This window comes from Colius striatus, chromosome 1 (genome assembly GCF_028858725.1).
Source record: "Colius striatus isolate bColStr4 chromosome 1, bColStr4.1.hap1, whole genome shotgun sequence".
In the NCBI taxonomy this organism is placed as follows: Eukaryota; Metazoa; Chordata; class Aves; order Coliiformes; family Coliidae; genus Colius; species Colius striatus.
Window position 1 is genome coordinate 160,034,853 of NC_084759.1, and position 20,796 is coordinate 160,055,648.

At 36.9% G+C, this 20,796-nt stretch overlaps 1 protein-coding gene across 4 annotated transcripts in view; it reads left to right on the forward strand.

The window, feature by feature from the left end:
- Nucleotides 1-20,796, forward strand: part of EEA1 (early endosome antigen 1) — a 78,730-nt gene that overhangs the window by 38,672 nt on the left and 19,262 nt on the right. For all 4 annotated transcript variants that reach the window (XM_062015685.1, XM_062015706.1, XM_062015695.1 and 1 more), the window contains 11 exons: nucleotides 3,107-3,445; nucleotides 8,376-8,525; nucleotides 9,537-9,656; nucleotides 9,887-10,090; nucleotides 10,660-10,860; nucleotides 12,490-12,603; nucleotides 13,838-13,993; nucleotides 15,856-15,995; nucleotides 16,584-16,914; nucleotides 18,376-18,477; nucleotides 19,841-20,035. In XM_062015685.1, coding sequence (XP_061871669.1) covers nucleotides 3,107-3,445; nucleotides 8,376-8,525; nucleotides 9,537-9,656; nucleotides 9,887-10,090; nucleotides 10,660-10,860; nucleotides 12,490-12,603; nucleotides 13,838-13,993; nucleotides 15,856-15,995; nucleotides 16,584-16,914; nucleotides 18,376-18,477; nucleotides 19,841-20,035 — 2,052 coding nt within the window. The remainder of the gene's footprint in view (nucleotides 1-3,106; nucleotides 3,446-8,375; nucleotides 8,526-9,536; nucleotides 9,657-9,886; nucleotides 10,091-10,659; nucleotides 10,861-12,489; nucleotides 12,604-13,837; nucleotides 13,994-15,855; nucleotides 15,996-16,583; nucleotides 16,915-18,375; nucleotides 18,478-19,840; nucleotides 20,036-20,796) is intronic.

Sequence of the window (20,796 nt, forward strand, 5' to 3'; positions counted from 1 at the left end):
CCCTGAAGTATAAGATTTGCTGTAATTCTAAACCCATTGCATGTGGGGATTTTTTGTTTGTTTTCTTTCAGGAAAATTGAGATGCACTATCTGAAGAGAAAAATGCTTAATTTCTAACCCTCTGCTGATGTAACTACTCTGAAATTCTATCAGTGACAGCAGAGTTTGTTCTTTAATGCCTGACTGCTGTCACTACTAATATCTATTATGTGTGTTTTTCCAAGGAGCAGTTATAAAAATAGGGATCAGTGTGATGTTTTCTCTTGTTTCTTATGAGCTTTGAAGGCTCAGGGCTCTTTATTGAGTGCCGTAACATACTGTTGTTCCGTCTTTCTTTTCTGTGGAAATCAAGGCTTGAGGAAGAGAGGTGTGCCCACATACCTCTTGGTATATCTGGGATGCAGCTAGGACATGCATCCATGCAGGAAACACTGCTGTGTTCTCTGGTGTAACCTGAATGACCATAGCTTGTCAGTTCTGTGGCCTCTAGTCTGCTCATGGGCTTCAGTCATGCGCAGAGATAGCAGAGTGACAGGCAAACCCACCTCTCCTCTTGAAAGCAGCAGTAGTTTTTTGCAGCTCTGTCTGGCTGTTCATGACTGCAGAGTGTTCAGCTGTCAGGGGCACTGGCTTTCAACACTGCTATTCGTTGCTATATTTATTCATCAGACCAGGAAGGAAGACAGAAGAGTAGTGCAGGATATGGAGCAGCATCTCCAACTGGGTGTAGCTGCTGCTCTCATCTGTCCTTTGAATAGTTTGTAAGGTGATGGTGAAGAGGCTTTGCTGCTTTTTTTTTTTTTAACATAGTGTTCCTGAAAGCTTCCCGGAGTCTTAGTCAGTTTCAAGACAACAGTAACTTCAAGACAACAGTTCCTATTTCTCCCCAACACTACTGCCAACTTTGAAAATTTAAGTTAGTGCCCTGCATTGTCTCTGTAGTGAAGCTTATAGCAGTTCTACACATGACATGTGAATCCAATTACGAAGTAATAGGACTAATACCTTAGCTCTAACTTGCCAAGCTCTGATGAAAAAGATTCTGTGGTGTGTTGGTATTTCAGGAACACTGTTCTGTACAAACATTAATGAGCTTCTTTTTAATGAAAAGGAAATTGCAACTTTATATTCTGAGGGAGAAATATATTCTAAAAGCCATGAGAGCGTTGATACTGACATCAGGAGTGTAAAGGTGGCACCTTTGCGCTATTCCTGCATTTTATATGTGCATATATTAAAACTTCTACATATCTGTAACAGCAACAAGTTGGTTTGTTTTTCAAGAATCTTTTCTAGAATTCAATGGCCAAGCTTTAGCCTTGAGCCAGAGTTTTTGGCTAAGTTGTATGTTTTAGAAACTATATAATTTTTTTTAATGGATGTGTAGGGCATTAATTATGTTTATTCTCAATGATACTTGTTCTCACATGGGTTGCTGGACTGCTAGAGTTGTCATTTGAAAGACTACTTGTTTTCTGATATCTTTTTTTTAATAGATTATTTTGTTCATTTTATCACGATTGTAAAGTAGAAGTGTCTGTATATAGTTTGTAACACCCAATGTAGTCATCATTTGCTAAAAAATTGTTAAAAGTTTGTTGAACAAAACTGTTCAACTTATTTGAATAGTTTTACAGCTCTCTCTTCTGGCAAAATAAGTTTCATCCCTGGATACTGCAGAGAAGTGCTCTTTTAAGATGCCCAGCATAGCTGGAATTCCAGCAGTCTTATCTTTGGGACAGTGCTGTTCCAAAGTTGCAGAAATGTGTGTAGTTCTAATACATAAGATTGACTTCACTGTTGGCATTTTTTGGGCTGACATGCTAGAAGCATTCTGTGTTTTTCTTAGTTTTTCCATATTTTAATTGAAAGGGTCACTAGAAAATATAATAGTCATTGAAACTACAGGAAGAAGTCAAGCATTTAAAAGGTATGCATTCCTCTGAGATGAATAGCCATAAGATACTGCAATAAATGGAACCTGCTGGTATGTTTCAAGACAGTGGAATAACCTGGGCTAGATGATGACCAAGGCCTCCCTACAATTTTATTTCTGTGCTCCAAAAAGCACCAATGGAAAAGTGACATTGTTCTCATGGCTTCTTGTCCTGCTTGGAGATCTCTGAAATTCTAGCTAGTATATCACCAAAGCTTGGGGAAAAACCTAAATTTTCTGAAATTGGATCTTGTCCATTAAGATATTATTTTCTATCTGAATATATTTTGATTAGTTCATGAAATTTGATGAAAAGCATTATGCAAGAGCTGAAAAAATCCATAAATAATTTTTTCCCCACTATTTGTCTCAGCGTGTAAGCTTGCTGGTATCACCTTAGATGCTGCAGTGTTTACTGTTTTTAACATGGTAAGACAGACCTGACACTCAGGGATGTTCATGTCTTTCCTTTAGGGAATCCAAATTTATAGTGTTTTCAGACTCAAAGTAAGCATCCTCTTTGAGCTAGTTTGAATGCAAGGAAATTAGATGGTATGAATTAAAATGTAAAGACATGGTCTTCTAAAATGAAGGTTAAATCATTAGTGTTTCATTCTGTGATTTATCAAAATCATAGAGTTTATTAATTTTCCATGATTTGGATAACAGGTCATGTGGTAAGTGGAGTGACAGGGCAAAATTAGGATACTTCTGAAAATGTTCAGCATGATGACTGGACAGGATGAGGCAGGACTTAAACTACAAATGTTGTTGCTTAGAGAACTGTGTGAAGGACGGTGATATTTGGATTTTTTTGTTGTTGTTTAATAACAACTCATATTGCTATTTCAACTTTTCCCCAAGCAAATGCAGTTCTAATAACCTAGGCTTTGAACATTCAGGGAAACAACTGAGTCTTCAGGGTACAGAAATAGAATTTGTGTTGTGTTCTCAGCGAGAGGAATTGGATTTATGTGAGTGTATGGGAACCGGTATTTTCAGTTGAAACTGTGTACTGTATGGGCTGCAGAATTAACACATATAATACAAAATAGAGGTAAATATTTTCTTTAACAATATTTTTGATCAAGTTCAGTGTTGAGCATCAACACTTGAGAAGAAATTTGAATAATGCATTGAGCTTGAATTGCTGTGTAACTTTCCTCATAGAGTCTGACTGAGAAGCTGCTGAAGAAAGAACAGGACTACACCCAGCTAGAAGAAAAACACAATGAAATATCAGTGAGTAAGAAGAACGTGCAAGCAAGCTTTCACCAGAAGGATCTGGACTGCCAACAGCTTCAGGCAAAGCTGTCTGCGTCTGAAGCCTCGATACAGAGATTACAGACAGAACTAGGTGAGAAGGGGGAAGCAAGCCAGAAACTTAAAGAAGAGTTGTCTGAAGTAGAGACAAAGTACCAGCATCTCAAGGCGGAATGTAAACAGCTCCAGCAGCAGAGGGAGGAAAAAGAACAGCATGGCCTGCAACTCCAAAGTGAGCTCAGTCAGGTAAGATTCCTTAAGACTCCTAGACCATTGTGTTAGGAGGGATCCTTAAACCATCTCATTAGGGTTTTTTAAACTGTGCATGCATATTTTTCATGCACATGCATTTGCATTTCCTAATTGAAGGGAAGTAACTAACAAGGGCTGTGTTTGAATAAATAGTTGGTATTTGAATAAATACAAAGCATTCTTCAGAGCACTGCAGAGAACGAAATACAATCACCTGTTCCACTTGGAGAAGTAAAGAAAAGAACTGCCAAAAAGAAGAGGCTATGATGAGAGTGCAGCAATTACTCGGTATTTGTGGTATTTGTTCGTTGTTACATCTGAATCTTTTTAGTAGGTTTAAACTCTTGTCAGGGACACATGAAAAGTTGTAGTCTCTGTGTCACAATTAGCACGACCTACAGTTATAACCACCTTTCCACAATTTTATTTCTCGGAAGTCTACTATCTGTTTATCTGTTGTATAATTTCCATTTTTCTGTAAGGGAAACATCTTACTAATTCTGTTCTATCTGTAACTCTTCTTAGAACTATCTTTATAATTTCCATTTTGAATGAGCGTAGACTTTGTAGCTTACTTCTCATGTTTCATTTGACTTTTTTTTAGTCATTAATAAAAAAGGCTTTAGCTGATCCAAGGCAGATTTGATCTGTTTTATTACAGTGTTAAATAAACTCTTCTTTCATCTTGCAGTTTTTTCTTACATCCTACAATGACCAAGTTCCAGGTGCTGCACTTGGGCCACAACAACCCCATGCAGTGCTACAGACTTAGGGCAGAGTGGCTGGAAAGCTGTCCTACAGAAAAAAGACCTGGAGGTGTTAACTGACAGCCAGCTGAACATGAGCCAGCAGTCTGCCCAGGTGCCAAGAAGGCCAATGGCATCCTGGCTTATGTCCGAAATGATGTGACCAGCAGGACCAGGCAGTGACTATCTTCCTGTACTTGGTGCTAGTGAGGCTGCACCTTGAATACTGTGTCCAGTTTTGGGCTCCTCCAAGATGGACATTGAGGTCCTGGAGTATGTCCAAAGACAGACAATGCATCTGGTGAAGAGTCTAGAGAACAAGTCTTATGAGGACTAGCTATGAGAACTGGGGATGTGAAAAGAAGAGCCTGAAAGGAGATGTGATCACTCTCTACAACTACCTGAGAGAAGGTTTTAGTGAGTTGAGGGTCGATCTCTAGCAATGAATGATAGAACATGAGGAGATTCAAGTTGTGCCAGGGAGGTTTAGATTGGACATTAGGAAGAACTTTTTCACCAAGAGGGTTACTAAGCGTTGGAACAGACTACCCAGGGAGGTGGTAGAGTCACCATCCCTGGAGATATTCAAAACATGCATAGATAATGTAACGAGGGATGTGGTTTAGTTTAGTGATGGGCCTGGCAGTGTTGAGGCTAGTGGTTGGACTTGATGATCTTAAAGATCTTTTCCACTATAATGATTCAATGATTCTAATTTTTCTCATCCTCTTTTTGTTGATACATTCCTTGAAGTAAGAGAAATATTGCCAGATAAGAGGGCAACCTAGAATATTGAGTTTCCATGACAAATATGGTAATAGACAAATTCTACGAAGTCAGCAAGTTTGTTTATTCTGGTTCAGTAAGGTAGCTGAAGCTATAATGAATTCAGATTATGAGTTAAATAAATTCAAAGTAGTAGTTCCACTTCTAATAGTAATTTTACTACTCTATAGGAAGCTTGAGAAAAGTGACTCTGTTTTACATTAGACTGAACAGTGTTTGATTTGCTTTAAAATTGAATGGTGAATACAATAGGGAATACATAGTGTGAAAAGCAGAGATAATGTGAAATCTTAGTATTACTTCCTTTGTGTCTCTTCACAAACACTTCCTCTTTATATTGCTGATAGCTATGAGAACACCCAGAGCATACATCCCTCCACCATTTACATGTTGTGCTGAGTTCAATGAGTTGTGGAAGCAGGACTTTCATGTAACATTTAGCATAGTGAAATTTGAGGCTAGTTGACCTCTGTTTTATCTAGGGGAGTAATGTGTTAGATTGGATAAACATTTGTGCATCAGGAATCATGTCTGGCCCCAAGATGGAAAAAATGATTTGTTTTTTTGTTAGTATGATGTACTTCATTTTAATGTCTTGCTAAATCTTTATCATTTTAATGTGAGTGTTTCTCAATTTTCAACCCTTTGTCAAGTCTGATTAAGATGCAAACTGTGCATGAATAGCTTATCTTGGAAGAACTGTGGCTTGGCAAAGCTTTGTTTATGTATGTATTACGTCCCCAGAATTACTTTCCTCCTTCAATCGGTCTTCTGACAGAGGGAGGGGAGATAATTATATCTGCTTAGGAATCCTCACTTGGTAAAACTGCCTCAGTCTGCCTGGGCAACATATATGCCAGTTTCAGAAGCACAGCCAAGAGGTTGAGCTGAAATTTGTCTTCAGTCTGAAAGGACATTTTCAGGAAGGACTTTTGGGATGGGAAAATGAAGGAGGAGGAAAGTGAATAAAGCATTGCTGAATGGATTCTCATGAAAAGAAGTGGAGACATCACACATTCCCTGGTGATACCGTTGGGAAGGAAGACAGTCTAAGCAAGAAAACTTGAACAAGCTGCTTGATCTCAGAATTTAGAATTTAAAATTGTGTCATAATAGAATAGTGCAAGAATAAAATTTTATACATCATATAAAATAAAATTAAAGACAAGCAAAAACTCTCTCCCTCCAAACAACAGTTCAATCGCCAATGTCAACAAAATACAAAATTTCTTATATTTATTCACTTAATACTTTAATGAAAATATCCTTTTATGAATGTAGTCCAATAGTTTATGTTGACATAAAGAAATGCTGCTTATGAAGATGTATATTTAGTTGTGTATTCAAACCACATTTTCAAGGAATCCTTGCCATCTTGTCAAAATTCATTTGAACAGATGCATGTCTGGTTAAGTTCATGAATTGTAGAATTTGAGTGATGTGAAGGAAGTGATCTTCACAATGGAAGGAAACTTCAATGAAAATGTTCGTTTTAGAACAACAATGGGAAGAGGGTGATACAAGAAAATATAGACTCCTTCAGTCTCAGAGAAATGTTAATTGCTAATAAATACTGTTGTTGACAATCTACTTGATTGAATAGTTTTAAATGATTTTTGTATTCTGTAACACAGGTTAGTCCTGGATTTTATGGTTATGTTTAGTTAAAGTCAGTCCTAAAGTCTATAAAAAATACTTAACTCTGTAATAAAAGTGACTTTTTGTAAAACGTTGTTTGCTGTTACTCCCCTTTTCAACTATTCTCTCCCAGTACCAACATAGCCATGAATAGCTGTAATAGTTATCTTGTTTCATGCTTTCTTCATTAAATTTTTTTTCCTTCAGCTCTTGTTCATATTTTTAGTGAGGAGGAAGTACTAATAATTTCATGATTCCTACAGAAAAAGACAAATGGTTACTGCAGGAGAGATTACGATTTCTTTTGTCATCTTGCCCTCTCTCTTCTCCTGCCTTTCTCTTAACTTTGCAGTCTCAGTTAGTTACCAGCATCTCAGTCACATGCTGAACAGATTTTCATTCACAGTTTTTGTGGTTGTGGCTGTGAAAAAAATAAATAAGTTTGATTTCCTAAGAAAATAAGGCATAGACACATTTGTTTTCCTGTCTCCATCCCCTGTACTTTTAAGTTGATAACTTCAGCCAAATCTTGACAGATGGCCAAAAGGTCTTCAGCGTTAGGTTCTTCAGTGTTTAAGTTCTATGGAAACAGGCAGCTGGGTAAAGGAGAGGGACTTACATTCATGCCTCACCCCTTCAGTGCCTGGGGGAAAGATTCAATGTTCTCAAAACCACTGTTCCATTTTCTGTCCTGCCAGGCAGCTGGCTGGTCAACAAGTGTTGGCTTGCTGTGAGCAACAAGATTGTGCTGCCTTTTGCCTAGCTAATGGTAGGATTTGAGGAAAGCGTGAGAAAGGTTTAGGGATATTGAAGGGAGGACCTGGAGTTAAAAGATGAATGGCTCAAAGGTCTTGGGCAGAAATTCATAGAGAAACAAGTTTCATTTATTGTGATACCTGTGCTGCAAAGCCTGATTCATTCTCTGGTTTTGCATTGAGCTGAAAGTTTATTTGTGCATCTTTTTATGTGTTTGTGTAGAAGTAGGCAAGAGGTGGCCCAGGATCTGTAGTGGCAATTTCAAACAGAAGAACAGCTGATTTTATAGAGGGCGCTTTTTATAATAATGAATAGTAAAAGGCCATCCTTGCACTTTGAAGAACTGCTTTTAATGTCTTAAAAAATTATGAGGCAGGCTGATGTCCAGCTGCAAGAATGCATCCCTCTCTGCTGCTGGGAGGTGCTGGACTGTAAGCCCACAAAGGTACTGTGTATCCTATATCGAAAGTTCATGTATCTCTTCTCTATAAAGAGGAATGCCATTGGTACAGCCAGAGGTCAAGCTAAAAATTCCACTCTTAGTAGTCTAGCAGTACAGAACAGTACATTGTGGGGCAGAGTACTTCAGCCACTGGATCTGGAGTGAGAGTTTGTGCTATGCAAAGTGTGATTGCTTTAAGCATCACTGTTTTATATGAGAATCCTTACACCTTTGAAGGATTGCCTTCCGTGTCTCCGTTAAATGTCTGTAACTCAGATTGAAAGGCTCTGGAAATAAATGACAAGATTTCGGAGTCTCTTCAACCTACTTTTTTGAATATTTGTTCATGCTTGTGCAGTTGATGCTGTTCTTTAATATGATTTCTGTTTCTGAGGTATATGATCTACATATATGCTTTCAGGAGCTCATGCAGTTCCTTTGCTATGGGTTATGAAAACTTAGGGTAAACATTGCACAAAATGAGTCTAAAATACAGTACTATTGGCTAAAGACTGACTAAAAAATGTATGGCTTTTGTTTTGTGGTTTTTTTTCAGTTGCACAGTAAACTTCTAGAAACAGAGCGTCAGCTGGGGGAAGCGCACGGGCGGCTCAAGGAGCAGAGGCAGCTCTCCAGTGAGAAGCTAATGGACAAAGAGCAGCAGGTGGCTGATCTGCAGTTAAAACTTTCTCGTGCTGAAGAGCAGGTAGAGACCTTTTATGCTGACTTTAGTTTGTTCTGGTTCTACTAATAGCCTGTATATGCACTTGTGGTGATGTTGCAGTTTATAAAGTTTGTCCTTTGTGGGAATTTCATTGGAATGATGCTGTTAAGGTCCTACAGGAAAACTGTCAAAATCTAGCTGAATGTCACTTGCATTACAGATTTTTGTAAGGCTAAATACTCTTCAGACGTGTGTAAGTTCACAGTGTTTTAAACGTAAACAAAGGATGTGCATTTTGCACGTGTGAACTTTGGCTAAGGGTCTTATAAAAAAGTACACCTAAGCCCATATGGAAAAAGTTTTGTTTGTAGATATTTTTGTAAAATAAAGCCCTACGTGAAAAAGATGTGAACATATCACAGCAAGTCATTGACATTTATTAACTTGTATGGGGTGGATGGGCAGGAAATGCTTGTTTTATTAATTTTTATTTGTTTTAATGAGTATCTTGTATATATTGCTGATTTTCTGCTGCCTGTATGGGGATTGGCCAAATATCTGAGTGGTATGTTGTCAAAGCTTTAAAGCTTTTATGTAGCTAATTTGCAAAGCCTTGACCCAGTATAGAAGCAGAGAGACTGCTAAGCTGAAGTTGCTACTAAAACTGCTAATAGTAGTAACAATAATGTTGTTTTACAGACATTTGTATTATCAGCTATGTTACACCTTAACAACTGTTGGAAAAAACATACTAAAAATCTCTTATGTTTTAGAAGTTTGAGAGCTAAAATGCAGATGTGCCTGATAGTTGTTTTACAGTTCTCACTTGTGATATAGAATCTCACCTATTAATAGCAATGAATGCTTTAGTTAGATTTTGATTCTTTAGCATTACACACTTTTATTTGTGTACCAGTTTTCAAATATTCATTTTGAGACTAAAATCTTCTAGCGTTAGAATGAACATGGAGCACTGTTGGCATACTGAATGGTGCTTGTTCACTTATTAGTCTGTTTTTTTGGCTTGTTCTTTAATGTGGGGTATTTTTTCAGCTAAAGGAAAAGGCAACAAATTCTACAGAATTGCAGCATCAATTAGACAAGGCAAAACAACAACACCAAGAGCAGCAGACACTTCAGCAAAACACTACAGCAAAACTACGGGAAGCTCAGGTAACATATTTATGTATCCTCATGTGAATGTGTGTTTCAGAATTTCATTGGTTTAGATATATTTTCTCTATAAAAGTGCCTTGCATGACTTATCCTACTTTCAATAAATTAACTTGTAAATCTAGAACAGAATATAAAGAACATGTTTAATAAATGTATCCAACATTTTATGCATTAGGAATAACTTATAAGGTCCTTATTATTAAGGAAGCTGTTATGTGATTTCCTAGAATGATTTGGAACAAGTACTACGACAAATTGGAGACAAGGACCAAAAAATTCAAAACCTTGAGGCTTTGCTTCAAAAAAGCAAGGAAAACATCTCTCTGCTAGAAAAGGAACGAGAGGACTTGTACGCAAAAATTCAGGCTGGTGAAGGAGAAACTGCAGTTCTTAACCAGCTACAAGAGAAAAACCATGCGTTGCAAATACAGGTAAAAAACTCGGACACTTGCTTCTTTTCTTTCATTCTCTTTATTGAATCTTGTCTCCTTTTTTTCTATCTCATCAGATATGACACTAATCTTTTTCTGTACTTTGCTGTTTCTTTGGTACTTACTTTAAAGTAAGTTTCAGAGGACTTGTGTTTTGGTAACTTCCTTGCTGTCAGCATATGGGAAGGAATTCCTAGATATTTCCTGTGTACACGCGAGTTTTTGGATATACGTGTGTATTAGTTCCTCTTGTCTTAAAAATAGATTTAATTCCCATTTTTTATACCAAAATTCAGCTTAGCCTGCGTCTGTTTTCTCCTTAGTATTTTGATTTTCTTGCAGTAAGGCCAAATTGACGATTGCCTTTTGCTTTCATTTTCGACTGGCAACCTACTTAAATGCTGATATTGTGTAAAATGTAGCTTTACTGTAATAGTTCAGAAAAAGAAATGTGATAGTGTTGAGTCTTCAGAGCCCTAAGACACGGTGAGTTTCAAAAGATTAATGACTTCCTTGGGTGTACTGTTACATTGTTTTCTTCTACTTACCTCCTTTTTTTTTCACTGCAGGTTACTCAGCTGACAGAGAAGCTGAAGAATCAATCAGAAAGTCATAAACAAGCCCAAGAGAATTTGCATGAACAAGTGCAGGAGCAAAAGGCACATTTAAGAGCTGCTCAAGATCGTGTGCTGTCCCTGGAAACAAACATTGCTGAAGTAACCAGCCAACTAAATGAAAGTAAAGAGAAAGTATCACAGCTTGATGTACAGGTAATGGAATTCTTTACTGTCTGGTGATGGTAAAATACTGTATGTGATTTCTGTATTCTCTCCAGAGAATGTGCAAAGCAATTTGGGAAAAATTGCATGGTTCTACTAACAGACGAATGAAGTAGAAAAAGACAGATAAAATTGAGGAAAATTTAAGTAGATTCAGAGTAGAAATAGATGGCAAGTGTTGGGTTTTGTTGTTTTTGTCTGTATTGTTTTTATTGACTGTTGGTGTTTTTCTTTGGGTTTTTTTTTTCCTTTTAATAAAAACTCAACAAAACTCATAATTAAATTTTGAAAATCTATCCTCAAGCATCTCTTGTTTTATTTGTAATGATTAGCCATCAAAAGCCCTGTACTTATCAGTCATGGATTCTGTGTACCAGAGTGAAAGTCTGCCAAGTCCCTAAGGTCTTTTTGCCTAGAAGTTTCCTATGCTGGTGTCTTTTGTTGAAAACAAACCAAAAAAGCAATAGGCTACCTTACCATTTTAACGTCCTAAAGAAGGAAATTCCACACTGTTGACTCAATGTGGACTCTCCTACTGTTAAGTGCTACTTAAGCTAAAAGCTGCTAATTATTTTCATCTATCCCAAAGAATAAATAATATTTATCACAAGTTTCGCAATTGTTGCATTCTCACATTGGTACACTTGGAGAACCTAATATTGTTGTTGGTGGGTTAATATGCTGTGGTGTCTTTGGAACTAGTGTTTAGTGTTGCTAAGTTTCTAAACAAGTTAGAAACTGCTTCCAGTGTAGTGTTAAAATGTTTTTACTGAGCTTTGCTACAAATACGTTAGGAGGAACTTCTTCACCAGGAGGGTTATTAAGCATTGGAATGGCTGCCTAGGCAGGTGGAGGAGTCACCATCCCTAGATATTCAAGAGACACATAGATGAGGTACTGAGGGATATGGTTTAGTTTAGTGATGAGCCTGGCAGTGTGAGGTTAGTGGTTGGACACGATGATCTTAAAGGTCTCTTCCAACCGTAATGACTCTACGATTCTAACTGCTTTTTAAGGCCATGTGAGCTTCCTTGCAGCCTTCAGAGCAGTAGGATTTCCATTATGGAAAAAAATAGTAAATCACAGTAGACTGAAGATTGCATCTCTGCACCAACACCATTCATACCCACCTTCTAAATTTTACTTACTGCATGTTTTGGAAGGAAGAGGGCTTCCTCACTGACAGACAGATAGGAACAGAAAAAGATAGCATGCATGTGGAAGCATATTTTTTTATTTCTTATTGGTTTTGCTTTTAAAAATTTTGGAGGTTCTCAAGTGTGCCTGTAACCTGAGGTTATCAAAGTATGCATGAGTGTGAATGTGGTAAATCTATCCTGTTGTTTCTTATTTGTAAGTAAAAATATTTTCCTAGAGTAGAAGGTGAACAGGACTGGTGGTTTGGTTTTTTTAGTTTGGTTTTTTTTTAGCTCAAAGTAAGAAGTAGCTGTGGCTTAAAATCCTGATATTTCTCTAAACCTTGGAAGTCTTTCTTCTTTTTTTTTGAAGTGCCACGTGAAAACTACTGCTTTTACTATTAAACTTACTGATGAGTGTAAAAGAATTTAAAATTACATATGGTAAAATAGATGCTTTAGTGAAATAAAACTTTTATTTCAGATAAAAGCAAAGACTGAATTGCTACTTTCAGCAGAAGCATCGAAAGCTGCTCAAAGAGCAGATCTTCAGAATCATCTGGACACTGCCCAGCATGCACTACAAGATAAGCAACAGGTTATAAGCAACATATAAAGTTTCTATGTTACCTAAAAAACTACTTAAAAACCTAAGAACTGTCTGTTTACAAACTAAACAAACATAAATATGCCTTTGAAAAAATAATAATTTAGCGTATTTTAATCATGTGATATGTATTCAGTTATTTTTACTGTTATCTGGACCAGATAGTGTAAAAAATTTAGAATGGAAAAAAAATGACTTGGGAATCCACTCCTTGCTGTAGGTTTATGGTTCAGAGTCTAATGTTTCCTATTGGGGTATAATTCAATTCTCATCTTTTTATTATGAAGGAAAGATTGTAGAATGCACTGGGCACAAGTGAAAATTCTTAATTCTCATTACAGATTCAGATAAATTCAGAATCATATGCCTGTATTCAGAAGTAATTATCTGTGTGCCAACTGAGACAAAAAATCTCAAAAGACTGTTGTTAAAATTGCGTGTTTTAATGTGGATTGATTCTGGTGAAACATTCCACCAACTTGGTGGTTCAAATATTTCCCTTGGTAGAATCAGTGCTGCTGTGGTCTTCATGGAAAAAGCCAGGAATTGCTAATATAACACATTTTTTTAGAATGGGAATGTAATTAATTGCTATAAAGAGAAGACATCTTTTTGCAACTATTAGATACTGAATTAATAATTAAATAAATTAGCTTGATTGGAGCAAGGAGCTTTGATGTAGCTGTCATCATAGCAGTTACTAGGTGAATTCATGCATGTCTCTTGTGGAAATTACATTATTTTGTGTTGAACCAAATGATTTGAAGTATTCTCCAGTATGTATGTGGAGAACTTGACTGTTTCCATAGTATCGGCTTTCTTCTTTGCTGGTGCTTGAGTTCATGAAGACAGAAAAAGTTTTCTCTAAGGTTTTGTAGTGTTGCTTTCTAGTTACTGTTGTACTAACTGCAGGGTCTAGTGTGTGTATGACCCATAGTTCCTCTTCCATTTATAACTTAAAACACCTTTGTCAAGGTTTAGCTCACAGCCTGCCGAGTTTGAAGGGAATATCAAGGCTTTAACAGAAATTTTGTCAGTTCAACAGAGAGAATTTGTGTATGTATTTGAGATTTCCCTTCTCAATTTCCTGCCCCTTAGGGTGAAAAAGAAACATAATTTTCCTTTTTAATTTGAACACATTGAATCATTTAAAGCATATATAACTTCAGTAATTTTTGGAAGTTATTTAAAAACTAATAACCCTTGTATTTTTATTTTACCTCAGGAGTTAAATAAGATCAGCGTTCAGTTGGATCAGGTTACAGCTAAGCTGAATGACAAGCAGGAGTACTGTGCTCAGCTGGAAGCCAATCTTAAAGAGTACAAAGAGAAACATCTTCATTTAGAGCAGAAAACTGAAGAGGTGGAGGGACAGCTTAAGGTTTGTATTCAACACAGTATCTGAGCTTACAGAAACTGATACTCTTTGTTGTTTGTGATAAAAGCTGTGCTGAAATTGTGGGGGAAGGATTATATTAATACCACTTTTGTACATTTTCACTAATGTTTCCTGGTTCCTCTTTTAATCCTATTCTCCTCCTTTTCCATGCTAGCATAGCACACTAAGGTAGGCTTAGGACATTGCCACTCTACTGTCATTTTCCTGTAAATGTGCTTCCACACAATTCTGTGCTACCTGGATAGTGTTAGGAGAGGGAACGTGAATATGTCCCAAAATTAGAGTCTTCTAGTTCAAGCTTATACACTTTGTAAGTGGTAGCAGGGAATATCTGTTACCTTGGTAAGCCCAAGTTAACACTAGCTGTCTGGTTTAATTTGTTTCTGAAGTTTTTCAGTAGGCTTCTAATGAAGATTTATTTATCAAAAGTCTTCCTCTAACTTCATCTCGAGTTCCACATTCCTCTTCTGGAATTGGTTTTTCTTTTAAAGTGCATATAATTCTAGCAGAAGGTTTGCAGAATCTTTTGGTGTTGATAAATTTGGGCTTTTACCTTTGTTCAATATTTTTATAAAATTCTTGGTATTCAGAGTTCAAAAATCATAGAGACATATGATTCTGTGTGATGCATGGATCTTGGGAGCAATGCAGAGTTGGTTTTGCAATGTTATCTGTCTGTTTTGAGGAAGATTAGCAGTCTTTATGCTAAAGACTCAGTTGAGTGTTTTTCCTAGCTTATGAGCCCAATAGAAGGAAAATTGATTTCCTTATATGAAGTTTTAAATCCAATGCTATTTAAAAATAAAGCTGTCATACATTTACATTATCAGCATAGTTATTTTGTGCTTCCAACTCTCTCTTCTTTCACTCACTGTTTTTTTTTTCCTGCCCACTTTGATTTATGTTTTTATTTTTCATCTTTTTGCTAAAGTTTCACAAGTAACCAGCAGGCACAAATGCTTGGAAGGAAAACAATGCTTGCTTGCACAAGATTTTATGAGGTTCCTGGTAGCTGAAGTGTGAAACTGAGCAGGATTGTTGATGCTGTCAACAGGAATGTAATTCTGTGTAAAATCTTGGCATCATCACCAGTCTTTGGGATTATTCCAGTTGAATGCATGGCATTAAAAAAAGGCCAACAAAAAAAACCCAAACCAAACCAAAACAAAAAGTTATTGGGGAATTTTCTCAGAGAAACATTTTGTTTTATGGACACTGCATGAAAGCAGAAGTGGCTGTAAAACAGCCAGCATATTGAAGAGTCTAAGCAGTGCCCATTTGCTGAAGACACCTGTATTCCTTACACTCCATGGAAATGAACAAGTACCTTTAAAAAACAAGAAAAAAATCTTCTAGGTGAGCCTAGGATTTCTTCATAGCAGTAGTTCATGTCATTGTTACAGAGAATGGCAGAGTTCTTGGGCTATGTAAATCAGCAGTCATTTGAAACTGCTGAGACTACTCAGTGGTGGCAGAGAACCTGGTGCCAAAGCTCCACACCATATTTGGCCTTGTGCAGGTTTTTAGACAGGATCTTTAGAGATTTCTGGTATTTATCTGTTACTTTGTAAGTAAAATGGCTACTTGGCCTTTAATTTCCATATGATTTCAGCATGTTTTACCAAAATACTTCAGTTCTGGAGGAGCAGAGATCTACAGGAACTAAATAGTGACAGATAAATAGCAAACTAATGAAATAGATAGATGAAATATGATAACCGTGAATGCTGTGAAGACTGTACAGTAAATGCTACTCCTCAACTGAGTGACTTCTGATTTTATTGCCATTTTTTTTTCTATTGGTTGTGTTCTGATGAGTGTACCTTTTTATTTTTCTGTCTCAGAAACTTGAAGGTGACGTTCTTGATGCTAAAGCAAGCAAAGAACAAGCTCTTCAGGAGTTACAGCAGCAGCGGCAGCAATCTACAGAATTAGACCTCCGAACAGCAGAACTGAGTAAACAACTTGAGGCAGCAAGAGAGGCGTATGTATTTCCTGTGTTGTAGTGCTTTTCAAAGTCAGACATAAAACTGGAGTGGTTTGGACTAGAGTTGAAATTTTCTTCTTGTCTCCTGTGATAAGATGATAGATAAGTGATGTGTTCCCTCTGCTACAAGAACTGAGTTTCATCCCACCTGTTTTCTTTCATTCCATATGCCACACAGACCCCACCTACTGTATTGTCTCATGTGAATCGCTGACTGCTGTCATTCCATAAACTTCATCAGCTTATTCACTGCACTTATTGTCAGCTAAATATCTGAACAGTTTGATGTAGTGAGGTCCATTTTGAGATATCCATAGCTCTGTAACTTTTTTCAATTTGCAATTTATGCCTAAGCAGCAAATGAGTAGTTTCTGGTCCTTATAGTTGAGGAAGAAGTATCTGTCTCAAATTATTTTTTAGAGTTGCTGGTATGTCTTCACTGAGGAGACAAAATGCCCATGCTCTGGTTGAAAAAGTTATGCTTTGAAGGAGTTCTTAGTTAATATATTAAATGACATGCTTAGTAATACAAAAGATCCTGTGAAGAAGATTTTTTTTTCATTATTTTTCTCTTTGTATTTGCAGAGTGTCTAATGCTAAACTGGATTTGCAAAAGAAATCTGAGGCCCTTGAACAAGCAAAACAGCAAATTTCAAAGCAGGAGGAGGAAAAGGCCAGCCTCAAACAAAACCTTGAGAAATCAACTCAAGATACAAGTAAACAACTCAAGGAATTAGACTGTAAAATGCAAGCAGCAACATTAGAGCTGCAACAAGTGAAATTAGAGAAGGATACTCTATTAAAGGACCTTACAGCTGCCAAAGACAAGCTCTCGAAAAGTTCTGAGTCCTTCAAAAAAAAAAATGAGGAATTAGAAAAAGAAATACAAAAAGGAAAAGCAACTATGGCAGAAATGGTTAGTATGTTCTTTCAGTAGATATTGTTTGATGTATTTAGAGTCTGATAAGATGACTTTTTGTATGAAAACAGTGTGCACACAGTGACAATGTATGGAGATGAATTGCCTTAAGGAAAAACAAATTGTGATTTTTAGTAGTTTATACATGTTTCCTAACTTAAATATTTGTTTGGATGCTTACAGTAGTAAACATCAATCTTATCACACAACAATGTCTCTTTCTCTTGCTGCATGCCTTTAATATGGTAAAGAAACAAAATAGAGACAACTGGCGAAACAACTGAATGGGGAATGTCCCTCTTTTTAAAAATACATCAGTTATAAACCACAAAGTTATAAACCCTTTGCTAAAGTGCCACTGTATCAAAGAAGACAATGTTTTTCTAAGGCCATTTTAGTTTCCTTTCTGGGATTTTTGCATAGAGGATCTTCCTGTGTGCTTGCCTGGACATATTGGAAGACTGTGTACTGCAGGCAGAGTAATGTTGTTTAGGGAGATGCCTAAATTAAGGTACTATCAGAGTAGTAGAACTACTTGAGTTTCAGAAAGGTCTTACAAGTGGCACTTAACAACAAGCACTTGACCAGCAGAGTAACCTATTAACATACCAGAGTAAGGAAAGTGAACTTTCACTCCCCTTAAAATACACCTTTTTCTTTCCTCTTTGGCTCTTTTGGGCACTATATGAATACATGTTTTGTAGATTTTCATATACAATTGTTCTGACACCCCTACCCTAGACATGATAGGGGTGTCTTTCTGATTTCCTTCTCAATATACAGTCATAATTTCCCAGAATCCATTCAGAGCTGCTTTTGTTCTGATCTAACAGAATAAAAATACTTAGGCTTCTAGTTAAAAATAACATTTTTTCCTTTACTCTTTCACCTTTTTAAGATAAGCCTTTTTGTTTGCTTTACTTGGTTACTGCTGTTTAAATATTTGTTTCTCCTAAAAACTTGAAGGATTTTCTCCCCAATTTAGACTTAAAGATAGAAGCCCAGATTCTGCTTCTAATTCTGTAGTCGTTTGGAGGCTCGCCACTGTCTTGATAGTATTTGGGCTTAAAATGTAGTTGTATTTACATGTAAGTCCTGCAAATGTACTTGCTCATGAGTTTTAGAACATCAAGTAGTTTTGGATCCCGAGGAAAGCAATGAACGAACTGCTTCCTACAAGAAGGACCAGGTCTGCCAACAGCAGCTTCAAACAGGGAGGCCGTCCCTAATCATAACTCTTGGCACACAGCTTCATTTGTTAGTGCAGGGTGTTCATCTTAGATTTACCACTGTTAAAGTTTTGAGACATTTTGAGCAGGAAATACATCTGCAGCTGAGAAGGAAAGCTTTTTCACTGGAAAGGAAAGCATTGTTTATCAGTGCTTTGTAGATCCTGCAAAAATACCTGGTACAGTCTTAGAAGCTCATAGGAGTATTTCCTTGTCTTATGTTTTTCAGGAAAAATCTTGCCAAGAGGTAAAACACCAGCTCCAGGTACAAACGGAGTCTGTAGCCAAAGAGAGGAATGAATTGAAAAACTCACTGGAAAAAAAGGAGGGGGTAAGCTGTCCATTTAGTTTCAAAAATCTGGAAACCAATAACAGTGAAAGTTTAAAGATTTGTTTTCAGTCTCACACGCTGGGACTGATGAGAGAGAGAGATTGCAGTTCTCAAATTGGAACCTACCTGATGCACTGAAATAAGATGATACTAAAAATTTCCTACGTGTTAATATGAAGCTTTAAAATACAGATTTTACTTGTACCTTTCTGTGCCCCACATATCTTAGCAGGGAATTTTAGCCCTTCAGGTTTTTTTCTTGAAACAGTTACTTAGTATTATCGTGTTCTTGGGTTTTTTTTTTATGCTTTTGTACAATAAAAATGTTAGTTCATATCCTTAGATCTGTTTTAGTCTCAGGCCTAATCAGTATGTTCTCTTTGTGGTTGACAGGACATTTTCAGATATCCTTGAAGGATCTAGTTGGTTTTGCAAACTTGTGTAAGTCACTTTCCTGTGACTGCATAAAGATCAAATATACTGCTTTTTTTAAAGATGAGCATTCAGACTGCAAAATCAGATGGCCAAATCTGCTCTCATGATTTCTTTACCCAAGATGTCACCTGTTACCTAAAGGAGACAGAAAAGATATGATCAGTGGACACAGTTTGATGAACTGTAATGGACTCTTATTGCCTGAAAGAGAGTTTGTGGATGTGCAGGTGTGATGGTAATTGCTCTCTGACTACTGCCGCTCTTCCCCTGGCCCCTCTCTCATTCAGCAGAATCATTATAGTGCCTTGTGGCAAGTGCAAGAGGATGAGTTTGGTATCTGTTGCAGTTGGCAGCTGGAGAGCCCAGAGCACAGTTGGCTTGAGAAAAGTTGGTTGCTCCTTATTTGTAGTGGTGAAAAAAGACTGCAGTTCTATAAGTTATGGTAGCTTTTGAAATCTACTTGCCAGTATTTGACCACCTAGCTCGGAAGCAGAAGGTAGCGGTGGCAATGTGAGATGGCCTGGTTCTGTGTACAAAAAGTAAGAGTAGCATACTTGGAAACCGTTTCCTGCAAATAATCTGCAGCTCCTTGTGAAAATGTAAGAGTGAGCATACTGGATCACAAGAAGGGTGTAGCTCGATATGTGATCTCTGGCAGAGGAAAATAGCAGATGCCTAAAGAAAAGTAAAGTCTACAAGTGGAGGGATTCTCCACAACTTCTAACAGTGTTTCAGGAGCTGATTTCCTGAAGCTGTTATCTTCAGCTGTAACAGCTTTGACCAGTTTTTTCTCTGTGAATTTTTTTGCTTTTTAAACTGTATAATTTGTCATCCACGTAGTTCAACAGGCAGTTTCACATACTAAAGCATATACAAATGGTGATGTAAATTAAAATGATGTACAGTTATTTAATATTTTTGAACATAGATTTCTAAGCAGTTGACGATAGAACTTGATTCAGCACGAGCACAAGTACTGGAAATTCAGGGTCTTCTGAAGGAAAAAGAAAAAAGTGAGCAACATCTCCAGGGAAAGCTGAGAGAGTTAAAAGAATCTTTTGAGCAGAAGAAAAAACACAGTGAGACACTGCAAGCTGAATTAAAAACTGCCCTTTTAGAAAAGGTAAGACTGGCCTCTCTTAGTCCTTTAAGAAAACTAATGTAAATTTCTCTGATAAATGCTACAGTTTTTGTGTCAATATCTTTGTGATAAACAGTTGTTTGCTGTACTCCAGTTGGAAATGATAAAGTTGGGATGTGGAACAAGGTCTTCAGATGCTGTTGGAGATAGAAACAACAACATCAACAATAACAAAGATAAAGTAAAAAGAACCAGTGATGAGATATGGATTCTGTAGAAATTGAATTTCAATGAAGTGGTAAAGCTGGCTAGACTGAATGTATTCATTTTGTTTCAGGAGCATGCTATGAGACAAGAGCTGCCATGAACTTGCAAAGCAGTAGAATTTTGTGAAAATAGTTTAGTCAAACCTTGTAGCATTTTGGATCATCCATGGCAGTTTTAAACCAAGTCTTCTCTTATTAAACCAAAGGAATTTATCTGACTGACAGTATGAAACTCATAAACCATAATGGAAAGAGTTCATATGTCTTATAACATCAGGGAATGTTGTATTGTGTGCCATGCACTGTTAAATATTGCTTTGGCTGCCCTGTGCTACATGATCATATTTGTGCTTTAGTCAGCCTGTGGAAACTTCAGGACTTGGAAACATTATTTAGATTTTTAATGTTTGGTCTTAATGTGTTTCACTTAGACTTTTGGAGTGAATTAATTTTTTAAAATCAGTTACAAAGTATCACTGTAAAATCACAAACATCTGATTACTGAACTCTTCTTTCATAAGTGTAACAAAAAATAGA